Source organism: Plectropomus leopardus, chromosome 5 (genome assembly GCF_008729295.1).
Source record: "Plectropomus leopardus isolate mb chromosome 5, YSFRI_Pleo_2.0, whole genome shotgun sequence".
Lineage (NCBI taxonomy): Eukaryota > Metazoa > Chordata > Actinopteri > Perciformes > Serranidae > Plectropomus > Plectropomus leopardus.
In genome coordinates this window covers 31,008,776-31,034,852 of record NC_056467.1, presented here as the reverse complement: position 1 = coordinate 31,034,852, position 26,077 = coordinate 31,008,776, and the positions used below count along the sequence as shown (strand labels likewise).

At 40.4% G+C, this 26,077-nt stretch overlaps 1 protein-coding gene across 1 annotated transcript; it reads left to right on the top strand.

The window, feature by feature from the left end:
* The first annotated feature begins 732 nt into the window (after nucleotides 1–732).
* Nucleotides 733–25,104, top strand: prx (periaxin). Its single transcript, XM_042486060.1, is given in 17 exon segments — nucleotides 733–845; nucleotides 1,819–1,978; nucleotides 3,236–3,429; nucleotides 3,931–4,172; nucleotides 5,286–9,228; nucleotides 9,230–10,603; nucleotides 10,606–10,645; nucleotides 10,648–10,838; nucleotides 10,840–13,366; nucleotides 13,823–15,672; nucleotides 15,960–16,090; nucleotides 16,092–16,173; nucleotides 16,471–16,578; nucleotides 16,832–17,125; nucleotides 17,167–18,579; nucleotides 18,621–21,033; nucleotides 23,163–25,104. Coding segments are annotated over 17 exon segments (15,276 nt in total). The 5' UTR covers nucleotides 733–815; the 3' UTR covers nucleotides 23,447–25,104.
* Nucleotides 25,105–26,077: the final 973 nt, after the last annotated feature.

Here is a 26,077-nt window from a genome sequence, read left to right as displayed (position 1 = left end):
TACTGTTTTGCAAAATGAAATTAATGGCAAAAAGTTTTTGCATTAAAACAGGCAGCTTGCATGACATTGGGAGATTTACCGAACTCATTAATGTTACTATTGCAAAGGAAAATTTGGATTACATTAATGTGTCATCACATTTTATTAATTTAACAGCTGTAACGATATGAGTTGCACCCCTTCTAGTAATAATAAGCTTTATTTATACCTTTATTTATAATAAACATAATTTGTTAATACTTGCAAGTCAAAGTGCATTACAAAATAAAATGAATAGAACAGACAACAAAAATCCATTTAGGTGGGAAGTAAAATAAACAGCTAAAGATAAAAAATAACAGATTTAAAAACTGTGGACTGGAAGATGCCGGAGCACAGGGGGAGCATGTAAACTCCACACAGAAGGGCTCGGAATCTAATATCCAGATCCGGAACCCAGAACCCAGAACCCAGAACCCAGAACCCAGAACCCTCTTGCTGTGAGGCAACAGCTCTATCATTGTAATCCTGGAAGACTGACCACTAGTGCACATAATTAAGTAATGAGAGTGAAGACACAACAACAGATTCTTGGTAAAAGCAATAAACCAAAAAAGATGTTGATAAATACATTTAAATAGCACTTTTTTAAACATAGTTTGGTTGATAAGGAGTCATTCCACATGATATTTAACCACATAGTGGGTGATCTCACCCTGTGTTGTCTGCGATGTGTGCAGGTGCAGAAGGAGAAACTTCATGCAGAGCTGAAGCAGGTGTTAAGCCAGAAGAGAAGTCATCTGAGAGAGTCGACCTGCCAACTGGCTCAACCAGAGATGGACTCAGAGCCCACAGACGAACAGACAGTAAGCAGCAGACTGATAAACACTGTGAATGTGAAGGCTGAAATACGTATCACTTTTTATCAGTGGCTGATCACTGTTCAGTGACCGGAGATCATAGTTTACCCTCCATTGTAACTACCATTGCTCATGTTATAGGAGATGGACGACAATGCACAGAGTCGCTTCAGTAGTAGATAAAGTACATGATTCACTTTTTCCTCCAGTTATTTTCTTCAGTCAGTCACTTGAGAAGTGGATGTAAACCAAGAACAGAGTGACCTTTCCTCTGTGACAGCATAATGGATAAAATGGATTTCGAAGTAAAGTGTGAAGTGACAAATAACTGTACAGTAAACTCTGCACGCACCCGAGCTAGTGAAAAAAGATATAAGACAGAGCTGAAGCCCTTGTGTTTAAAAACATTTTAAAGAGAAGTAAAGAAAAGTTGAATACAATGACAGAGGAACATTCAGTTTCTTGTGCGATGAATGGCCTTAAAGTTGCATATTGCAACAAATGCATTCACAGTTTTATTTTTCTCAGATGTTTTAAGTTCAGCACTTACAATTCAAAGAAATCTACAGTGGTCCTATTGTTGAATTGGATCAATCTCTCTCACTTTGTGATGCAGATTAATGAGAGCAGCGAGCTTTAATATTAACAAATTTTATATATATACTGCAACTGAGAAATGCTGACCAACTTGTAACTTGTAACTTGTCTTTGGTTTATGACATAGGTGTAGATTTTGGAAGGGATACAGGGGCCACTTTCCCCTCAATATTTAGAACATATGCAGTTAAAAAAGTAATAAAGTAGAGGCAGAAGAGGCACACAATGATGAATAAAAAAATCCCCAGAATGCAAAAAAAAATGTTTGATGCTCCAAATTTCCTGAAGGTTAACCCCAAATCTGCCCATTTCATATTTTCTTGAGCCAAATTATTGGCCACATTAGATATTAAAACTTGTGTGTGTGTCTTTTGTGTGTTAGTGTGTAGAGGAAGCAACTCAGTCCGTGGAAATCGTGGTGGAGACAGAGGCGGAGGCTGGAGCCAGTGGCTACAGTGTGACCGGTGGAGGACAACGAGGGATCTTTGTTAAAGACGTGCTCAGAGACTCACCAGCTGCTAAACATCTCAGTCTACAGGAAGGTACCTGTGGTCACATCTGATTCATCTAGGGAGCACTTATATATATATATATACCCAGTGTTTTAAAATGATCATAATAAAAAAATATGTACACTGCAAAACTGGAGCAACCGTGAGTGTATGTTCTGGATTTGTGATCAAGTGCTGAGGCTTTTTAATTAAGACATTTTGGGTTTTTAGGGGTTCCATTTTTTGCCGTAAAAGTTAAATATAGGGTTAGTCTGTCTGTTTAAGCCATCCACATTTCTTTATACCTCTAAAGAATTTTGGCAGAAAATATTATTGTGTTGTATGACTAACTTCATGTTTTGCCTCAATGTAGCTTCTCTTTGTGGCCACTTGAGAGCAGTAAATAATCACAGTCAGACCAATAGTATCAAAATACATGACAGAGTGATCCCAGATCAAAACTACAAATAATACAACTCTTAAGAAACGCAATTTTTGATGATGTTTTTGCTGTTGTTATTGGTTAATAAATACACAAGTCATCACTTGAACATAATGACATTCCAGTTTTTCTTGATTGCTTACACACTATAACTGAGCCTATTAGCTAAACATGCCAAGCCATGACGCCCTCTGCCAAAAGACAGACCCGTTTCCCAAAACTATGCTGTTCACTTGTTTAAAACGTGTTTCAATATTCAAAACTATTCCTGAAAAAACCTACACAAAAGTGGACAAATAAATCATGCCATTCATTCCAATCATTTCCTGTTTATTTAGAAAACAAATGCTCTTAATAAAATTGACTCAAATCATCACAATTGAAACTAAAATACTGTGCCTTTATTGCAAACACGAGGCCTAAAATAGTAACACACCATTCAGAATTGCACAGGTTAATAAATAGAGGTGTGTTCACATGCTTTAGTAAATCCAAAAGGAGGAGGAAGAAAACAACCGTCCGTCCTGGTGAATGTGGTCATTGAATTCAAACCCAAACAGACGAGGACCAGGTAGTCTTTCAATGAATTGACAGCATCAACATTTTTCCACCAATGCTGGACGCTGGTGGTTATGTGTCTGTGAAGTCAAACAACAGGAAATGCAGACAAGGGCATTTTTTCCAAAAAGCAAACATAATGTGTGATGATGATGAGACATTATGGCCTGACCATCACTTGAGACAAGATGATGATAACGCTGGCGCTGATACATTGATACATGGTGATACAGTACATTTGCCAAGTTTCATAAAATACCTTGTGAGTGTGTTCAGTGTTACAACTTGTCAATGTTCTTCATGTAAAGGTGATCAACTGCTGAGTGCAAAGGTCTACTTCGACAACGTGAAGTATGAAGACGCTCTGAAGATCCTCCAGTGTGCGGAGCCATATAAGGTCAGCTTCCAGCTGAAGAGGACGATTCCTGGAGCAGAGGTCAGCATGCGGCCTCGAGTGCCCAGTGTGGAGGTCAAAGGTCCCAAAGCCAAGCTGGCCAAAATGGTAATCAAATGTAGTTTTAAGTAAAGCCACATTTTCAGTTTATCAGACTTTGGTAAATACCAATTTAAAAGTGTGTCTGTTTTTTTTTTTCTCTTTTTTTACTTTTTCTTGCGTGTCTTTTTGTTGCGTGTCTTTTCTTTCTCCTGTGTCTTTTCTTTTTCTTGTGTATTTTCTTTTCTCCTGTGCATTGTCTTTTTCTCCTGTGCATTGTCTTTTTCTTGTGTGTCTTTTCTTTTCTGTCTTTTCTTTTTCTGTATCTTTTCTATTTCTTGTGTGTCTTCTTTTTCTGTGTCTTTTCTTTTCTTGTGTGTCTTGTGTGTTTTCATAAATCATATAACCATTTAGTCCAAATTAGATTTAAAACCCATTCATATTTTCTCAATGCTTTTAGTTGTTAAATCAACCTACACAAAGCCAGTACCTCAGCAGATTGTACCATACTCCATTTGCAGACTGGCAAGTGACCCTCTTGTCATTCTTATATGTGTTTGCATGTTTCAGAGTGTGAAGGGCAGCAAGCCATTCAAGGTCAAGAAGAAGAGAGGTGGACGCTTTGGTCTGAAGAGGCTGAAGGAGAAACGCAGAGAGGAGCTTGTGATAGAGGGAACACCCCCCAGGCTGGAGATGAGTGACGTAGATGTGGAGTTTTCTCTCCCAAAATTCAAACAGAGGAGGAGCGTGAAGGTCGAAGCTGGAGGAGCCGGAGGAGCAGCAGCCGTGGGGAAGGCAAAGAGGAGGATCAGGTTGGCACTGCACTTTCTGCGTTTGCTTTTCATGGAAATTGTCACAGCTACCTGCTGTGCGTGTGAGTGAACATGTGGAAAGGGTGTTATTTTTTATGATGTTACCAAATAGTGTGATACAGTACTATTACTGACTGTATTTTGAAGACAGAAATGGTTATCTGAATTTTTTTTTTTCTTTTATACAAAATTCTTTACAGGAAGGGGTGTCCCAATCCCATCTCAATCATCCGATTGTGGCCAGTCAAGCCATTTTTTTAACTGATCAAGATTGAGAATATTTAGCATATAGAGTGAAGCCTTCGTCATCTCTCCTCTGCTCAGCTGTCTCTGTTTCTCCCATCTGTTAAGCTCCATGTGTGTCTGATAGTAGCGGCTGAGTCCCACCCACCGCAAAACACCACACACCATAAACAAAAAAGCAGTATGAGACATATATTTACGTTATTTACTTAAGTTATGAGCATTTATTTCATGTCAGTTCAGTCAGAGAGTCTCACGTTTTGCCTTTTGCAGTGTTTCTCCACCCTGCTCCAAGGAGAGAGGGACAGCGGTGCTGAGTTCAATACAACCACACTCACCACTCGCTACTGCATGTACTATATAAGCTCTGTGAGCAAAAAGCCAACAAAAATAAGCACAAGAGAATACAGTTCATTTAGGTAACTCAGGCTTCATAAAAGCAAAAAACATTGGAGAGTCTACTCTCCTAAAGAGACAGACACTCCCCTGAGACAGACACAGAAGTTTTAGGGGAAGGTTTGTCATTTTATACTTTATTTGTGAAATAAATGAATAATAATAATGATAATAATATGTTAATGCATTGCAGCACTACTCATTTGTTCGTATTGTCAAGCATAGGCTATACATTGAATTGATTTTATTAACTTCAAAGTAGCCAACTTAAAGTGTGCACTCTGCAGCTGTATTATCTAGCCTCCAAATCGGCAGATTTAAATTACTCTTATCTTATCAGATCGGGGGGAAAACAACATGATCGGGACATTCCTATTTATGAGACATTTGGAAATGTTTTCTTCTTATTTTTTGCTATATTATATTGGTTTTTTTTCTTCTTCTTTATTTCCTTTCTTTGTATGGTTTTCCCAGGTTTCCCCACATGAAAACAAAGGGTTACACTGGAGAAGACACAGGAGGAAAAGTGGACAGAGGACGACTCGAGGGACAGGTGAATATATCTCCACCTGAGATACCTGAAGCTAAAGTGAAAACCAAGGGAAAAGGACACAAGTTTGGAATCACCTTACCTAAGACCAAACAGACAAAGTCAGACTCAGCTTTGGAAACTGGATCTGTGGAGATGAAGCCTCCGGGTGTGAACATTCAGCCACCGTCAGTGGAGTTCAGTTTGTCTGGTGATAAAAACGTGGACATGGGAAAGGGAGGGGTTAAGCTTAACACGCCAGATGTTGAGTTTGTACTCCCTTCAGGAAAAGTTGAGGCATCCTTTCCCCATGGAAAAGCCGAAATCAAAGCCCCTAAACTTGACATCAAAGGAGGAGCTGATGCAGAGGTAACTGTGGAAAAAGGTGATGTAGACATAGGCAAAGGAGATGCAAAATTAAGAATGCCAAAGTTGAAACTGCCCAAAGTTAGACTCTCACGTCATTCTGATGAGATAGATGGTGACATCAAGGTGAAAGCCAAAGGAATTAAAGTGCCTCATACTGACATAACACCTCCAGAAGCAGAAATCAAAGGAAGCAATGTTATTAGTTTCCCAGAGGCAAATATCACCAAACCAAAGATGGAAGTTGATCTCTCAGGACAAGCTACATCTACTCAGATGCCTTCTGTTGATATTTCTCTACCAAAAGTTAAAGGAAAGACTGACATCGACATAGCACTTCCAGAGTACAAAGGAGCTGGGAAGATGGCAATCAGAATGCCTGCCATTGACATCTCTGTGCCTGATATCGATTTGGAATTAGACACCAAACACAGAGTTCCTGATGAGATAGAGGGCACTTTTAAAGGGCCGAAAATCTCCATGCCAAAGGTTGATATCTCATTGCCAAAGGCGGGATCATCCAATGTGGACATCGAAGGTGGAGGGAAATTCAGTCTACCTTCTGCTGACATCTCTCTCCGGAAGGGGAAAACAGACAGTGGAGATATGGATATGGGCCACTATGTTGGTGGAGATGGGAAGTTCAAAATGCCTGAGTTTGACATATCTCCTCCAAAAATTAAGCCACCAAAAGGAGAAGTAAATATCAAAGGAGAAGGCTTCACATTACCCAAAGTAGACTTGACACTTCCCAAAGGCAAAGCAGGAATGACTGATATTGAAGGAGGTGGAAAATTTGACATCTCTGTCTCTAAAATGAAAACAGGTGAGGTGGAGGTCAACATTGAAGGCCCTGAAGTGAGAGGTGGTAAATGTGAAATGCCCTCACTTGACATTTCTCTGCCCAAAGGCAAAATGGAAGGAGACATTGAAGCAGAAGGGCATGCTGGGAGGGCAGGAAAATTCAAAATGCCCTCAGTCGATGTCAGACTCCCTAAGATGGGGATATCTGGGGCTGAGGTTGACTTCCAAGGACCTGAGATAAAAGGAGGGACAATTGAGATGCCATCAGTAGACATTTCTCTTCCAAAAAGTAAATCCAAGGGTGAGGTTGACATCGAGGGAAAGGGAGGCAAGTTTAATATGCCTTCATATGATTTAACTCTTCCAAAAATGAAGACACCACAGGGAGAGGTTGTTTTGGAGGGAGCTGAAATCAAGGGCGGAAAGATCAAGATGCCAACTGTCGATTTCTCTGCTCCCCAAGGAAACGTTGGGGGAGATGTGAACATTGGGGGTGGTGAATTAAAAAGAGGCAAATTCAGCATGCCCTCTGTGGACATTTCTCTCCCAAAAACGAAGCTACCTGAAGGAGATGTGTATCTAGAATACCCTGAACTTCCAGATGTTTCATTTTCACTCCCCAAGGCAAACACTGAGGGAAACATGGAGCTCAAGGGTGGTGGTGGTGACGGAGCCAAGTTCAAGATGCCAACTTTTGACATCTCACTCCCAAAGATGAAAACTAAGGAGGGAGAGGTTGATATTGAAGGACCAGAAGTCAAAGGAGGAGCAAAGTTCAGCATGCCATCTTTAGATGTGTCACTACCAAAGATCAAATCACAGGGAACTGACATAGACATTGAAGGTCCTAAGTTTAAGGTTAACACACCAGAGGCAGATTTAGACCTAACGGGAAGTGAGATTAAGGGAGGGAAAATAAACATGCCTACCGTTGATATCTCTCTTCTAAAAGGAAAAGCAGAGGGTAATGTAGACATTGAAGGACCCACAGCTAAAGGAGGCAAGTTGAAGATGCCTACATTTGATGTATCACTACCAAAGATGAAGATGCCCGAAAGAAATATTGGCCTTGAGGGACCCTCAGTTGATATTTCTCTTCCAAAGGGGAAAGTAGAAGGTGACATAGAAACTAAATGTAAAGAAGGACATTTCCACATGCCCCTGGTTGATGTTTCTCTCCCTAAAATAAAATCAAAGCAAGGGGATGTCAACATCAAGGAGCCAGAGATTAAAATGCCAACTATTGACATATCACCCCCTCAAGGAACATTAGAGGGAGATATCAATGTCGAGGGTGAAGCAAAAGGAGGCATATTCAGCCTACCGTCTGTAGACATCGCCCACCCTCCAGTAAAATTCCCTGAAGGAGATGTGAATTTTCAAGGGCCAAAAGTCAAAGGTGGGAAATTTGAAATGCCAAAAATCAACTTGTCACTTCCTAAAGGTAAAGCACAGGGAGACATTGATATTGACCTTCACTCTGGAAAAGATGGGAGTATACAAATATCAGCCTGTGATGTTGGACTTCCTAAAGGAACACTTAAAGGTCCTGAAATTAAAGGAGGAAAAATAAACATGCCAGACATTGACCTATCACTTCCCAAAGGAAGGGGTGATTCTGACTTCAGTATACAGGGTCCTAAGGTAAAAGGAGGAAAATTCAAAATGCCAAGATTTGACATCTCACTTCCAAAGAGGAACCTGCCAGAGAGCAACATCAAAGTGGAAGGACCCGAGATTAAAGGGAAAATGGAAATGCCAACTGTTGATATTTCACTCCCAAAAGGAAAAATAGAGGGAGATAATGAAATTGAAGGATGTGGTGGTAAAGACGGCAAGTTTCACATGCCTTCAATCACACTTCCTAACATCAAAACAAAGAGAGTTGATGTTGATATTCAAGGACCTGAACTCAAAGGTGACATGTCACTCCCTAAAATTAAGTCTCCTGAGGTAGATATAACCCTTAAGGGTCCTGATGTTGAAGGAGGAAAGTTTAACTTGCCCACTGTTGATATTTCACTCCCCAAAGGAAAAGTTGAAGGTGACCTTGATGTTGAGGGTCCTGAGGTGAAAGGAGTTAAATTTGAAATGCCAAAGTTTGATGTCCTGTTGCCAAAAGTGAATTTACCAGAGGATGATATCAAAATAAAAAGCCAAGACATGAAGGGAGGAAAAATTGAGATGCCAGATATTGATATTTCACTCCCTAAAGGAAAAGCAAGAGGAGAAACTGACATCAAAGGACCTGCTGGTAAAGGAGGCAAGTTCCATATGCCCTCTGTTAACATCTCTCTTCCCAAAATGAAAGCAAAGGGACCGGAGGTCAACATAAAAGGTCCTGAACTTAATGAAGGAAAAATCAACATGCCAGACATTGACTTGTCTCTCCCCAAAGGAAAAGTTGAAGGTGACCTTGATGTTGAAAGTCATGAAATGAAGGAGGGTAAAATCAAAATGCCAAAATTTGATGTCTCATTGCCAAAAGTGAATCTCCCAGAGGGTGGTGTCAATATAAAAGGCCCAGACATGAAGGGAGGAAAAACTGAAATGCCAGACATTGATATTTCACTCCCTAAAGGAGGAGAAATTGAAATTGAGGGACATGTTGGCAAAGGAGGCAAGTTCCATATGCCCTCTGTTGATATCTCTCTTCCTAAAATGAAAGCAAAAGGACCACAGATAAATATTGAAGGCCCTGAAGTTAAAGGTGGAAAGGCTAAACATGCCCTCAGTTGATGCTTCTTTGCCCCAAATAAAATCTCCCAATGTAGATATTAGCCTCAAAGGTCCTGATCTTAAAGGAGGAAAGGTCAACATCCCAACTGTTGACATTTCACTTCCTAAAGGAAAAGTTGAGGGTGACATAAATGTTGAAGGCCCTGAGGTGAAAGGAGGAAAATTCAAAATGCCGCATTTTGATGTTTCATTACCAAAAGTTAGTCTCCCACAAGGTGATGCCAATGTGGAAGGACCAAATGTGAAAGGAAAAACTGAAATGCCAGGTGTTGATATTTCACTTCCAAAAGGAAAAGCAGATGTGGATATTGACATTGATGGGCACAGTGGTAAAGGAGACAAGTTTCACATGCCATCAGTTGATATCTCTCTTCCTAAAATCAAAACAAAGGGAGCTGATGTTGATATTCAAGGACCTGATATCGAAGGTGACATGTCACTCCCTAAAATTAAGACTCCAGAGATAGATATCAGTCTTAAGGGTCCTGATGTCAAAGGGGGAAAGTGGAACTTGCCATCTGTTGACATTTCACTCCCCAAAGTAAAGGCTGAAGGTGATCTTGATGTTGAGGGTCCTGAGGTGAAGGGGGGTAAAATTAAAATGCCAAAATTTAATGTGTCTTTACCAAAAGTGAGTCTCCCAGAGGATGATGTCAAAATAAGAGGCCCAGACATCAAGGGAGGGAAGATTGAGATTCCAGATATTGACTTGTCGCTCCCAAAAGGAAAAGGAGATGGTGACTTCAGTGTTGAGGGTCCTGAGATAAAAGGAGGCAAATTCAAAATGCCCAAATTTGATGTTTCACTTCCAAAGATGAACCTACCAGAAGGTAATGTGGACATACCAACAGTTGATATTTCACTCCCAAAAGGAAAGGTAAAAGGAGATATTGACATTGAGGGACACGGTGGCAAAGGAGCCAAGTTACACATGCCCTCAGTTAATATCTCTCTTCCTAAAACAAAAGCAAAGGGAATTGATGTTGATATTGAAGGACCTGAAATTAAAGGTGACATTTCACTCCCCAAAGGAAAAGTTGAGGGTGACCTTGATGTTGAGGTACCTGAGGTGAAGGGAGGTAAATTTAAAATGCCGAAATTTGATGTCTCATTGCCAAAAGTGAGTCTACCAGAGGGTGATATCAAAATAAAAAGCCCAGACATGAAGGGAGGAAAAACTGAAATGCCAGACATTGATATTTCACTCCCTAAAGGAAAAGCAAGAGGAGAAATTGGAATTGAGGGACATGTTGGCAAAGGAGGCAAGTTCCATATGCCCTCTGTTGATATCGCTCTTCCTAAAATGAAAGCAAAGGGACCTCAGATAAATATCGAAGGCCCAGAGGTTAAAGGCGCGGCAAGCTAAACATGCCATCAGTTGATATTTCTTTGCCCAAATAAAATCTCCCGATGTAGACATCAGCCTCAAAGGTCCCGGTGTTAAAGGAGGAGAGGTCAACATCCCTACTGTTGACATTTTACTTCCTAAAGGAAAAGTTGAGGGTGACATAAATGTTGAAGGCCCTGAGGTGAAAGGAGGAGGAAAATTCAAAATGCCGCAGTTTGATGTTTCTTTACCAAAGTAAGTGAGTGAGTCTCTCAAAGGTTGATGCCAATGTGGAAGGACCAGATATGAAAGGAAAAATGGAAATGCCTACTGTTGATATTTCACTTCCAAAAGGAAAAATAGAAGAAGGAGATATTAACATTGATGGGCACAGTGGTAATAGCAGCAAGTTTCACATGCCCTCACTTGACATCTCTCTGCTTAAAATCAAACCAAAGGGAGTTGACATTGATGTTCAGAGACCTGAAGTCAAAGGTGAAGTATCACTTCCTAAAATTAAGTCTCCAGAGGTAGATATCAGCCTCAAGGGTCCTGATGTCAAAGGGGGAACGTTTAACTTGCCAACGGTTGACATTTCACTCCCCAAAGGAAAAGTTGAAGGTGACCTTGATATTGAGGGTCCTGAGGTGAAGGGGGGTAAAATCAAAATGCCGAAATTTGATGTGTCTTTACCAAAAGTGAGTCTCCCAGAGGGTGATTTCAAAATAAAAGGACCAGACATCAAAGGAGGGAAGATTGGGGTGCCAGATATTGATATTTCACTCCCCAAAGAAAAAGCAAGAGGAGAAATTGACATAGAAGGACCTGCTGGCAAAGAGGGCAAGTTCCATATGCCCTCTGTTGATATCTCTCTTCCAAAAATGAAAGCAAAGGGCATTGATGTCAAAATTGAAGGTCCCGAACTTAAGGGAGGAAAAATCAGCATGCCAGACATCGACTTGTCACTCCCCAAAGTTAAGGCTGACGCAGACTTCAGTATTGAGGGTCCTGGGGTAAAAGGAGGGAAATTCAAATTGCCAAAATTTGACATCTCTCTTCCAAAGATGAACTTGCCAGAGGGAAATGTCAAAGCAGAAGGACCAGAGATGAGGGGAGAAAAAGTCACAATGCCAGCTGTTGACATTTTAGTTCCAAAAGGAAAAGTGGAGGGAGATGTCAATATTGGAGGTCTATCTGGAAAGGGAGAGTTTGATGTGCCAGAGGTTGACCTATCAGGTAAAAAAGGTGGTCTCCACATGCCAACTCTTGACATAAATATCCCAAAATTTGATCTTGATCTCAGCCTTCCCACTGGTTTGAAAGACAAAAGCCTCAAAGTGGACACCAGTGCTCCTGAAGCATCAGGCGATTTGAAGATGCCTGGTCTTAAAGGAGATATTAATCCAGTCAAGTTGAAAGTTAAGGGTGCAGACATGGAGACAAGTGGTGTAGAAGGTCCAGGTGCATCCCTCAAACTTCCCACTGTCAAATTACCGACAGTTGACATATCAGCTCCAAAAGTGGATCTGGACTTTGGCCTTGCCAAACCTAAAGGTGACGAAGTGGAAGTGGAGCTTCTGAAAGCAGAGGGAGGCCGGCCCTCTTCAGGTGGCAGCTTTGATTTACCTGATGTCTCCCTCAAAGTTCCCAGTTTCTCTCTTCCAAGGTTTGGTGGAAAGTCAAAGAGTGGCGAGGGAGACATTTCCCTTAGCCCACCACATGTGGAGGGGGAGGTTAGGGCACCTTCAGTAGAGTTTGATGGGGATGGAAAAGTCAAGGTGAAAAAACCTAAAATCAAAATGCCCTCATTTGGTATATCAAAAAAGCATACAGATGTATCACTGTCTTGTCCTGATGTGGATATTAAAGTGAAAAAGGAGAAAATTGACATTTCTAAACCAGAAGTCAATGTTGAGATCCCGGATGACAAAACAAAATACAAAGTGAAATTCCCCAAGTTTAAAATTAAATCACCAAAAGGTGAACTCCTAGAGGGAGAGGTTGATGCTAAACTGAAGGCTGACGCAGAAGCAAAAGGGGGCTTCCATGCACCTGATGTCACTATCAAACTACCAAGGTTCTCCATGCCGGGATTTGGTTCTAAAGAAAAAGATTTAGGTAAACCAAGTGGTTACCTTGAGTCTAAGACCAAGATTAAGATGCCTTCTGTCGAGCTTTCACTGCCAGCAGCGAAAACCACAGAAACCGAGGTTCTTCTTCCCAAAGGAGAGGTTGATGTCTCAGAAGCTGATATCAGAGGTTATGAGGGAAACCTCAAAATTCCCAAAATGCCAACAATTGATGTTTCCATTCCCAAAATAGACCTTGATGTGTCCCTTCCAAATATTAAGCATGATGCAAAGGTTGATGGACAAGGAGGCGAATTCAAGACACCAGATATCCAGATGCCTGACATTGACTTATCCCTTCCTAAAGGAAAATCAAGTGCCACTGAAGATATTGACATCTCTCTGCCCAAAGGAAAGATTGAGGGTCCAGAGATGGAGCTCAAGGGAGAAGGTGGAAAATTCAAAATGCCACATCTCAGCATGCCCACAGTTATTTCACTTCCAAGGAAAGATCGAGGTCCTGATGTTGACATAGAAGGAGGTAAAAGAGGAAAATTCAAAATGCCTCACATGAAAATGCCAGATGTTGATATCTCTCTACCTAAAGGAAAAGTTGGAGGTCCTGATGTTGAATTAGAGGGAGGAACAGGAGGAAAATTCAAAATGCCTCATATGAAAATGCCCAACATCAGCGTCTCTCTGCCCAAAGGAAAGATTGAAGGTCCAGATGTTGACATTTCTCTACCTAAGGGAAAGATTGAAGGTTCAGATGTTGACATTTCTCTACCTAAAGGAAAAATTGAAGGTCCAGAGGTAGAGCTTAAAGGAGAAGGTGGAAAATTCAAGATGCCACATCTCAGCATGCCCTCTGTTGATATTTCATTGTTCAAAGGGGAGATTGAGGGCCCAGATGCTGACATAGAAGGTGGTGCAGGACAAAAAATTCAAAATGCCTCATATGAAAATGCCCAACATCGACATCTCTCTGCCCAAAGGAAAGGTTGAAGGTCCAGATGTTGACATCTCTCTACCCAAAGGAAAGATTGAAGGTCCAGATGTTGACATTTCTCTACCTAAAGGAACGCTTGAAGGTCCAGAGGTAGAGCTTAAAGGAGAAGGTGGAAAGTTCAAAATGCCACATCTCAGTATGCCTTCAGTTGATATTTCACTTCAAAAGGAAAGATCGAAGGTCCAGATGTTGACATAGAAGGAGGTACAGGAGGAAAAATCAAAATGCCTCATATGAAAATGCCCAACATCAGCATTTCTCTGCCCAAAGGAAAGATTGAAGGTCCAGATGTTGACATTTCTCTACCGAAGGGAAAGATTGAAGGTTCAGATGTTGACATTTCTCTACCTAAAGGAAAAATTGAAGGTCCAGAGGTAGAGCTTAAAGGAGAAGGTGGAAAATTCAAAATGCCACATCTCAGCATGCCCTCTGTTGATATTTCATTGTTCAAAGGGGAGATTGAGGGCCCAGATGCTGACATAGAAGGTGGTGCAGGACAAAAATTCAAAATGCCTCATATAAAAATGCCCAACATCGACATCTCTCTGCCCAAAGGAAAGGTTGAAGGTCCAGATGTTGACATCTCTCTACCCAAAGGAAAGCTTGAGGGTCCAGAGATTGAGCTTAAAGGAGAAGGTGGAAAATTTAAAATTCCACATCTCAGCATGCCCCCAGTTGATATTTCACTTCCAAAAGGAACGATCGAAGGTCAAGATGTTGAAATAGAGGGAGGTAAAGGAGGGAAATTCAAATGGCCTCATATTAAAATGCCTCACATTGACATCTCTCTGCCCAAAGGAAAGATTGAAGGTCCAGAAGCTGAAATTGAGGGAGGTGCAGGAGGAAAACTCAAAATACCTCATATGAAAATGCCAGATGTTGACATCTCTCTGCCCAAAGGAAAGATTGAAGGTCCAGATGTTGACATTTCTCTACATACAGGAAAGATTGAAGGTCCAAATGTTGACATAGAAGGAGGTACAGGGGGAAAATTCAAAATGCCTCGTATGAAAATGCCCAACATCGATATCTCTTTGCCAAAAGGAAAGGTGGAAGGTCCAGATGTTGACATCTCTCTACCTAAAGGAAAGGTTGAAGGCCCGGGAGTAGAACTTAAAGGAGAAGGTGGAAAATTCAAAATGCCACATCTCAGCATGCCCTCAGTTGATATTTCACTTCCAAAGGGAAAGATTGAAGGTCCAGATGTTGACGCAGAAGGTGGTACAGGGGGGAAATTCAAAATGCCTCATATGAAAATGCCCAACATTGACCTATCTCTGCCCAAAGGAAAGATTGAAGGTCCAGATGTTGACATTTCTCTACCTAAAGGAAAGATTGAAGGCCCGGGGGTAGAGCTTAAAGGAGAAGGTGGAAAATTCCAAATGCCACATCTCAGCATGCCCTCAGTTGATATTTCACTTCCAAAGGGAAAGATTGAAGGTTCAGATGTTGACATAGAAGGAGGTACAGGGGGAAAATTCAAAATGCCTCGTATGAAAATGCCCAACATCGATATCTCTTTGCCAAAAGGAAAGGTGGAAGGTCCAGATGTTGACATCTCTCTACCTAAAGGAAAGGTTGAAGGCCCGGGAGTAGAACTTAAAGGAGAAGGTGGAAAATTCAAAATGCCACATCTCAGCATGCCCTCAGTTGATATTTCACTTCCAAAGGGAAAGATTGAAGGTTCAGATGTTGACATAGAAGGTGGTGCAGGAGGAAAATTCAAAATGCCTCATATGAAAATGCCCAACATTGACATCTCTGCCAAAAGAAAGGTTGAAGGTCCAGATGTTGACATCTCTCTACCTAAAGGAAAGATTGAAGGCCCGGGGGTAGAGCTTAAAGGAGAAGGTGGAAAATTCCAAATGCCACATCTCAGCATGCCCTCAGTTGATATTTCCCTTCCAAAGGGAAAGACTGAAGGTCCAGATGTTGACATAGAAGGTGGTATAGGGGGGAAATTCAAAATACCTCATATGAAAATGCCCAACATCGATATCTCTCTGCCCAAAGGAAAGGTTGAAGGTGCAGATGTTGACATTCTCTCTACCTAAAGGAAAGATTGAAGGCCCAGATGTTGAATACAAGGAGGTACAGGAGGAAAATTCAAAATGCCTAATTTAAAAATGCCCAACATTGACATCTCTCTGACCAAAGGGAAAGATTGAGGGTCCAGATGTTGACATAGAAGGAGGTACAGGAGGAAAATTCAAAATGCCTCATATGAAAATACCCAACTCGACATTTCTATGCCAAAAGGAAAGTTGAAGGTCCAGATGTTGACATCTCTCTGCCTGAAGGAAAGATTGAGGGTCCAAAGATTGAGCTTAAAGGAGAAGGTGGAAAATTCAAAATGCCACATATCAACATGCCCTCATTTGATATTTCCCTTCCAAAAGGAAAGATTGAAGGTCCAGATGTTGACATAGAAGGTGGTGGGAGGAAAATTCAAAATGCCTCATATGAAAATGCCCAACATCGACATTTCTCTTCCCAAAGGAAAGGTTGAAGGTCCAGATGTCGACATATCTCTGCCCAAAGGAAAGATCGGAGGTCCAGATGTTGAAATAGAGGAGGTGCAGGAGGAAAATTCAAAATGCCTCATATGAAAATGCCCAACATTGACATCTCTCTGACCAAAGGAAAGATTGAAGGTCGAGATGTTGACATTTCACAGGAGGAAAATTCAAAATGGAAAGATCGACGGTGCCCAGACCTTGACATCCAGAGACATCTCTCTGGAGGAAAATTCCAAATGCCTCACATGAAAATGCCAGATGTTGACATCTCTGTACCTCCAAAAGGAAAAACCAGAGGTCCTGATGTTGAATAGAGGGTGTAAAGGAGGAAAATTCAAAATGCCTCATCTGAAAATGCCTAACCTTGACATTTCTCTGCCCAAAGGAAAGGTTGAAGGTCCAGATGTTGACATTTCTCTGCCCAAAGGAAAGATGGAGGTCCAGATGTTGAGCTTAAAGGTGGAAAATTAAAAATGCCACATCTGAAACATGCCCTCAGTTGATATTCCCTTCCAAAAGGAAATTGATCGAAGTTGACAGATATTGAAATAGATCGACGGAGGACATAAAGGAGGAAAATTCAAATGCCTCATATGAAAATGCTAATCTTGACATTTCTCTGCCCAAAGAAAAATTGGGGGTCCTGAGATTGAAATAGCTGAAAGGAGAAGGAGGAAAATTCAAAATGCCACATCTCAGCATGCCTAACCTTGATATTTCCCTGCCCAAAGGAAAGATCGAAGGTCCAGATATTGACATTTCTCTGCCCAAAGGAAAGACTGAGGGTCCAGAGATTGAGCTTAAAGGTGGAAAATTAAAAATGCCACATCTCAACATACCCTCAGTTGATATTTCCCTTCCAAAAGGTAAGCTCGAAGGTCCAGATATTGAAATAGAAGGAGGTAAAGGAGGAAAATTCAAAATGCCTCATATGAAAATGCCTAATCTCGACATTTCTCTGCCCAAAGAAAGGTGGAAGGTCCAGATGTTGACATCTCTCTGCCCAAAGGAAAGATTGGGGGTCCAGAGATTGAGTTTAAAGGAGAAGGTGGAAAGTTCAAAATGCCACATCTCAGCATGCCCTCAGTTGATATATCCCTTCCGAAAGGAAAGATCGAAGGTCCAGATGTTGAAATAGAGGGAGTTACTGGAGGAAAATTCAAAATGCCTCACATGAAAATGCCAGATGTTGATATCTCTCTACCCAAAGGAAAGATTGAAGATCCAGATGTTGACATAGAGGGAGGCACAGGAGGAAAATTCAAAATGCCTCATATGAAAATGCCTAACATTGACATCTCTCTGCCCAAAGGAAAGATTGAAGGTCCAGATGTTGACATTTCTCTACCTAAAGAAAAGATTGAAGGTCCAGCGGTAGAGCTTAAAGGAGGAGGTGGAAAATTCACAATGCCACATCTCAATATGCCCTCAGTTGATATTTCCCTTCCAAAAGGAAAGATTAAAGGTCCAGATGTTGAAATAGAGGGAGGTAAAGGCGGAAAATTCAAAATGCCTCATATGAAAATGCCTAACCTCGACATTTCTATGCCCAAAGGAAAGGTGGAAGGTCCAGATGTTGACATCTCTCTGCCCAAAGGAAATATTGAGGGTCCAGAGGTTGAGCTTAAAGGAGAGGGTGGAAAATTCAAAATGCCACATCTCAGCATGCCCTCAGTTGATATTTCCCTTCCAAAAGGAAAGATTGAAGGTCCAGATATTGAAACAGAGGGAGGTAAAGGCGGAAAATTCAAAACGCCTCAAATGAAAATGCCTAACCTCGACATTTCTATGCCTAAAGGAAAGGTGGAAGGTCCAGATGTTGACATCTCTCTGCCCAAAGGAAAGATTGAGGGTCCACAGATTGAGTTTAAAGGAGAAGGTGGAAAATTCAAAATTCCACATCTCAGCATGCCCTCAGTTGATATATCCCTTCCGAAAGGAAAGATTGAAGGTCCAGATGTTGAAATAGAGGGAGTTACTGGAGGAAAATTCAAAATGCCTCACATGAAAATGCCAGATGTTGATATCTCTCTGCCCAAAGGAAAGATTGAAGGTCCAGATGTTGACGTAGAGGGAGGCACAGGAGGAAAATTCAAAATGCCTCATATGAAAATGCCCAATATAGACATCTCTCTGCCCAAAGGAAAGATTGAAGGTCCAGATGTTGACATTTCTCTACCTAAAGAAAAGATTGAAGGTCCAGAGGTAGAGCTTAAAGGAGGAGGTGGAAAATTCAAAATGCCACATTTCAATATGCCCTCAGTTGATATTTCCCTTCCAAAAGGAAAGATTGAAGGTCCAGATATTGAAACAGAGGGAGGTAAAGGCGGAAAATTTAAAATGCCTCATATGAAAATGCCTAACCTCGACATTTCTATGCCCAAAGGAAAGGTGGAAGGTCCAGATGTTGACATCTCTCTGCCCAAAGGAAAGATTGGGGTCCAGAGGTTGAGCTTAAAGGAGAAGGTGGAAAATTCAAAATGCCACATCTCAGCATGCCCTCAGTTGATATTTCCCTTCCAAAAGGAAAGATTGAAGGTCCAGATGTTGAAATAGAGGATGGTACTAGAGGAAAATTCAGAGCACCTCATATGAAAATTCCAGATGTTGACATTTCTCTACCAAAAGGAAAGATTGAAGGTCCAGATGTTGAAATAGAGGGAGGCACAGGAGGGAAATTTAAAATGCCTCACATGGAAATTCCCAACATCAACATCTCTCTGCCCAAAGGAAACATTGAAGGTCCTGATGTTGAAATAGAGGGAGGTACTGAGGGCAAGCTCAAAATGCCACATTGGAAAATGCCAGATTTTGACATGTCTCTGCCTACAGGAAAATCTGTCAAAATTGAAGGAGCAGAGTTTGAGATTGAGGGAAAGAAACCTAAAATGCCACAACTGGTAATGCCCTCAGTGGACGTTTCAATGCCAAAGGGAAAAACTGAAGGCCCCAATGTCGAAATTAAGGGTGAGGGAGGAAAGTTCAAGATGCCAAAAGTTAACATATCTCTTCCTAAAGGACAATCTTTAATTGAAGGTCCAGAGGCAGACATTAAGGGAGATGGGGGACAATTCAAGATGCCTAATGTGAGTATATCTATCCCTAAAGGAAAAGCAGATATTGACATACCTGAGGGGAAACTGGAGGCAGAGGGAGGAACTATCAAGCTTCCACATATCAAGATGCCAAAAGTTGATATTTCACTCCCTAAAGGTAAAAGTAAAGATATTGATGCACCTGGTATAGAGATGGAAGTCCCAGAAGGAAAAGTCAAAGGTCCTCATGTTAAACTTCCAAAGGGGGGTATATCAGTGTCGAAGAATACATCAGGTGAAGCAGAGATCAACCTACCAACCATTGAGGGGGGAGGGAGAATTAAAATGCCACAGGTCACATCACCAGATCTGGACATTGATACACAGGCTCATGGGGAAGCTGATATGCACGTTGAAGGAGACCACAAAGGTCTAAAACTGAAGATGCCAACAATAGATATCACAGGTCCGAAGGGAGACCTGGAGCTTGATTTAGGACTTCATAGAGGAGATTGCAAGAAGGACAGGCAAAAAGTTGAACTACCTGACTTGGATCTGAACACAGCAGGAGGCAGCAAAGTAAAGGGACCTAAAGTCAAAGGAACAAAATTTAAGATTGGAATGCCAAAAAAGAAAACTGGCATAGATGTAACAGCAGAAACAAAAATATGCAAAAACTGTGGTGAAGTGGAGTTAGGTGGTCAGGACAAACACAGATGCAAGGGTATAGAAAGATTTGAGTACAAGGTTGAAGTTGAAACCCACAACGGACATAAAGAGAATAAACATCGTGTTAACATCACAGTGCCAGAGGTTACATTACCAAGTGTTAAAACCAAACAAGGCTCCGCTGAATTAGGATCAGGGGGAGAGGGTAGCTTCTTGTCATCAGGAGCAGAAATCAAAGTCCCAAAGATTCCAGACATAGAGTTTGATATTGGTACATCACAGGATGAAGACGAGGACAGAACGGAAAAAGACAAGAAAATCAAAGTCCCTAAGTTTGGTGTCCCATTACCCTCCATCTCCTCTCCTGAGGGAAGGATGAATATCTATGGGCCAGAAATTCAGTATGAGGGCCCTAAAATGCCCAAAGTAAAAAAGGCTGTCTTTGTCTTGGTAAATCCTCCTCAAACAGATGAGTCCACTGCATGCACAGGCCTCCTGGAAGAGCAGACATCATTTGAGGCTGAAAAAGAAGACGTCAAAGTCAAGATGCCAAAAATTAAAATGAAGCCAAGCTTTGGGAAGTCCAAAGATAAATCAGCTGCTGTAAACACAGAGAAAGAATGGGAAGGAGAACAGATGGGAGGGAAGATGAAAATGCCCAAAGTGTCATTTTCTCCTGGTAAATCAGGGTCGTTTGATGTCACTCTAAAGGGCGAAGGTTCAAGTTCAAGTCTCAACGGTGAAAAAGATGCAAGTCCTCACAAAGGCTCCAAGGATGATAAAGGGACATTCAGTGGCAAGATCAAACTTCCAAAGGTACAGTTAACCTCTCCATATGGCAAGATGCAGGATACAGAGAGGAGTGTGAAACTGGGAAAGGATTCATCACCAGGCAAAGTAGAGGCATACAAATCAGGCAAGATGGCCAGTACCAGTTTTAGTGAGGAGCATTCAGAAGATGTCGTGTCATCTCATGCCAGAACAGATATGCTGGACAGGGATAGCTCAGAGTCCCCCGCTAGTTTTACTATGGAGTTCAGCTCCGGAAAAGTCCAGGCTTGGAGCGAGGCCGAGGGCCAAAGCAGAGAGTCTGAAGAAAGAGAGTCTTCCTCCTGGTTCAAGGTCCCTAAGTTCACCCTGAAGCCACACTCTACAGGTAAGAAGGAAACATTTCAAGTCAAACATGTTTTCTCATGTACTTGTTAAAGAGAGGCACATGACTTAATTTTTTGTTTGTAAAGAATGTTATGAAAAGTTATCCTGAACTACTATTTACAAAATTGATACACACAAACATGGGCTTTTTATGTGATTACTCCACTGCATTTTATACTTAAACACCTGCTTTCCAGCTGCATTATGGGAAGAGAGGGACCTATATTAAGGACTAAAAGTCAATATATCTTAGCCTTTGCTGCACTGGGATTTTTCCATCCATCTTTCCAACATATTGTCACTCCCAACTAATCACATATCGCCACATGCCCAGTGAATTTTTGACTTGTAAATATGATGCACTTTCTATCCTGGGTGCCTGACGTTCTGGGACACTGTGTCAATTTATGCCTGTTACATGCATTGTGCCTTTTCAAAATACGCATCCATTTTCACAGGAAATGTATAGTTTCTGTTCAATAGATGAATAGAGTCTTTCAAAACATGAGTACATCAGTAAAAAACACCTTGTATTTACATTTATTTCTTTGTGCAACAAATGCTTGTGGTTCAGTTCAGTCAACAAATGCGCTTGGTTAGGTTTAGAAAAAAGGTTGCAGTTTGACTTGACATTCATTCGAGAAGCAAACACCAGGCTCCTGGGTGATGGTACAGTGTACACTGGACCCATCCACCCCTTAAGTTATGTTGTTGTCTGGAAGCATGTCAAACTAACACTGTCCGACAGCATTGTGAACTGACACTGCCCAGCAACATATACTGCTGCAAAAGGATGGCTTTTGTCGGTGGTGTCTGATGCGGAAATTACTGACCAAGTAGCAGTATTTTTAGACTTTGTAATTGACTTATCACTAACCTCCATCCCCTTAGTCACTCGGACAAACAATTGGCATGCTGTCTAAACTAACAGTGGTGGTTGTCAGTGTCAAAGACGTATCCAAAGATGCTATACAAAACTTTTGGGGACAGAAGCTCCTTATTTCACACAGAAGACATAACTATGTCGTGGTGTTAGCGTTAGCCACCCTTTGCTTTCTTTGTAACTTCACAGCTAAGTTAACATTAATGGTTTTCAATTGGTTGGGCCTCAACTAGGTTCCTTTTGCTAAAGTTAACACTGATGTCCAGGTGTCAAAGAATAAAAAGACTAACTTAAACAGATGACATGATGATCTAACATTACAAAGCTAAAGTTGGCCATAATGTTAGCGGCTATTGGCTAACTTAAGCTAACGTTACCGAGCAAAGTTTGCTGCAAGGTGACGTTATACACGATGTTGCCAACATAATGTATGAGGTTATATATACTTGTCACTTTGCAGTAAATTTTTCTAACACTATGTTGTCTTACCTTAAATGTAGATATCCTAATTTGTTGTCTTCTTTACGTGCCACACAGCTTAATCCAAAGGAGACACTTTGCTCTGTTTATGTGAGGTTTAGGGCATGAGATGAAATGCACTCCACTCTCTTGCCTCACAGGATGCCTCGTATCAGTGTTACATTTACCCTATACACATCGTTTGACCAATTTTTTAAGTTATAACTGCATATATTTAAATAAAACTGCAGGAAACTCTATATTTCGGAAGCTTTTCTTTGGAGGTCTATAAGCAGGATGTCCGAACACATTGTGTAGCTATACAAAGTGTGATTGGCTCGTGGCGTTCAAGGGTGGGGATAGTGATAGGTCAGTTTTGCATGTTCCCCAAACTTTAAATTGTTGCATTAAACCACTGGGTTACTAATTTAAAAGAGACAGCGAATAATTGCACAAATCTTCCAAAAATGAGCAATAATGTTCATATTATGTATAAGTTTTGTATATGTTTTATACTTGATACTTGTGTTCTATCATTATTTCACTATACTACCATAGACCTTATTACACTGTATTGCACTAAATTATACATACTTGTTTATGTTTTGCTTCTCTTTTTTTATAAATTATTAATAATAACTTTCTGTTTTCTCTGCTACACAAGACTAAGTTTCTTTTCACTCTTGATTTCCATACCTGTCCTTCTCTCCTCTCCTTGCTTCCTTTCCTCTACTTGCCTCTGCTTCTTTCCACTCCTCCTCCTCCTCCTCCCCCTTCTCCTCCCCCAGGCTTCCTCCAGATAACCCCAGAGGGTTCTCCTCAAGCCCAGCGGAGAGGGGAGGTAGGAGGTGAGATTGACGTCTCGGGATCTTTCTGCCTCCACACCTCAGGGCTTGACTTCACTACCCAGGAAATGTCTGAGCAACAAGTCTCCTCCACCGAGGAGGGAACTGTCACCACAGTGACCAAGACCACCAAAATCACCCGGCACATGGTTACCACTGAAACGCGAACAGGTGAATCTTCGCCAACCACGAAAACAGCTCACCAGGTGTCGGACTTCAAATACTGAGAATGCTGTAATGATATCTTAAATGTCTTTTCACTTTTTTGTTTTTCTTTGGTGAGGTTGCAGTGTTCTCATATGCTAAGCTTGCAACATGGCACACCTCCATTAAGTAAAAGTCTTTATTTTATATTTTGATAGGTGAGGTATGAATGTGATGCAAAAAAATGACATTTTAACAGTCATTACAAAAGCAACAGAGTAATATATGCTTCCTTTTTTTTCATTTTAAATGTAACTATTTTTGTTACTGTTCTTCAAGTTTTGTTAGTTTAGTCCGAATTATTTATCAGATTTTGTTTGGTTTTAAAGTTTTCACTCTGAATGTAAACATGTCACAGTGCTTTATTATTTATTGTTTGTGTGTTCAAAATGCGCTGGAATCAGTCATTTACTCACATCAGCATCATGGATTTAATCATGATTAGTTCAAAATTATATATTTTGAACCTTTACATTACAGGCCAGAGTAAGACTCATGTAAATACATCTATTTCATTGCCATTTTTGAAGCAGTATCCCTTTATTCCAAAATGTAATTATTTTCATATTCATTAGAGTCAAGAGTAGAAATGACCTGATAATTTACTTTGTTTGTCTTGAAGGAAAAGTGTGAGCTTTTTGAGATTATAGGTTATTTGCATTTTCTGCCATAGTTTTATATTTGAAGCATTTAGCTGGTGCTGTTACCCAGAGATAATCACAGTGAGTGAGCAGGACGCTCTGGACTCTTTTTCTGCTGTTGGGATCAAACCTGTGACCTTCTGGTTACAAGTTGCTCTCAAACATTTACTGTAGGCCACCCTGCTGCTAATCTATTTTATATTTGTTTTTATTGTACACTGCCAAAAAAAGACACCACTGTATATTTTGTGATAGAGGCTTTAGCTTTAAGATACTTCAAGAAACTTAGATGTTGAGTTTCAAAACAGCAGCAGCGAGCTAGAAGCACATTTGTGGAATTAGGGGTGCTGTTGGGTGCTTTACGAAAATCAGAGGAGTTTTAAAGGTAAAACTATAAATCTTTTCTCTTGACACAAAAATAGCCCTCTAAAATATTAACACAATCAGGCTGTTTTGAAATGGAGGGAGAAAAGCCTTGTGCTGTCTTTTAGATATGTATTTTATTGTCTCTACATTGAGACATTTAAGTTTCATTCCTAAATGCAGCACCTACCATTTGAGAAAAGAAATGTTATTATGAAATTACTGTTTTTTTGGTATTAAATGAAAACTTTTGAAAACTACTGATTGTATAAACAACTCTTAGCCATTAAGATAACCATTTCACAGGATAAAAATATCTCTTTCTTCAAAATGAGCTACTTTTTAGGTGGCTGTAATGCATTTAAGAATGGACACTCTTTACTTAACTTGTTCTACTTTGCTTGGTTGGTAGATGGAATGAAAACGTGTGATAAAATGTATGAAGGAATCCTGACAAACCCACTCCCACACTTTTTTCCATTAACAACAGTAGTGACATGTCAGGGTAACACGCACTGAGTAGTACCTATGTGTATTGAAAATTTTTACCTTTAATCAAGTCTTCGAATTTCTTCTTGATTATAAGGGTTTTAGTGCAAAGTGTTTTGTCAAAGCTGCTTTGGAGAGAATGTTGGTTAAGATGTTACATCAATAAAATAGTATTCACAAAAAAAAAATCATTCAAATGATAGTGTGCTAATATTTTTGACCTTCACAGTGGCTGAATTAGCAGTTATAAAAGTGGACTTATTGGTGTTTTGTAAGAACGTCAACTCAGAATCTTTCAGCCTGAATCATTCATTCATCCATTTGGTACCTACCTACCCAGTTATTCTTTGCTGTAGCCTATAGCAACTCACACTGGGTGAGAGTCAAAGAACACCCACTGAAAACTTCAAATTCCTTAGGTAGAATGCTTGCAGCAATATGGAAGCCCATTTATAACAGGAAAAGATACACTTTTGCTTATTTAAAGAAAAATACATTGCATAGGTCAAAATTATGACATTAGAATTTTTACTTTACTAGTACAAAGTTGAACTTCTTATCAAATAGCAGCAGCGGTATGGAAGCCCATTTATAACAGGAAAAGACAAAAATGTGTTATTTAAATAAAAATACGTAGGAAAAGTCAGAATTATGACATTAGAATTTTTACTTTACCAGTACAAAGTTGAACTTCTTATCTTGTGATTTTTATCATCTCATAAAATATAACTTTTGTGTAATTATTTGGACTTTGTAACTCAAACTTTTGACTTCATTTAAAGATAGCAAGTGTAAATGCTGACTTACTATGTCATGATTTTGATTTCATAACGAAGAAATGGGCTTCCATACCCTGTTCCCACTAGATGGGGCCCATGTTAAGGCCTGTTTCTACAAGATGTATCCAGTTGTCTTCTTTCAAGGGTGATAAACATCACCCTTATGTCCACCAAACACTAACTTAAATTAAATCTTAAGTGGGCAGAGAGAGACACATTTCTTGAGAGAACTTTTTTGCTAAATTAAAGGAAACCCCATTTCTAGTCAAACATCACACAAATCATAACTGCTGTTTGAAGTAACTGATTATCTAGAAAGATCAACAGGCTGATTATAGTATCAATATTGATGATATACAATGTGTTGTATTGAAACACTATC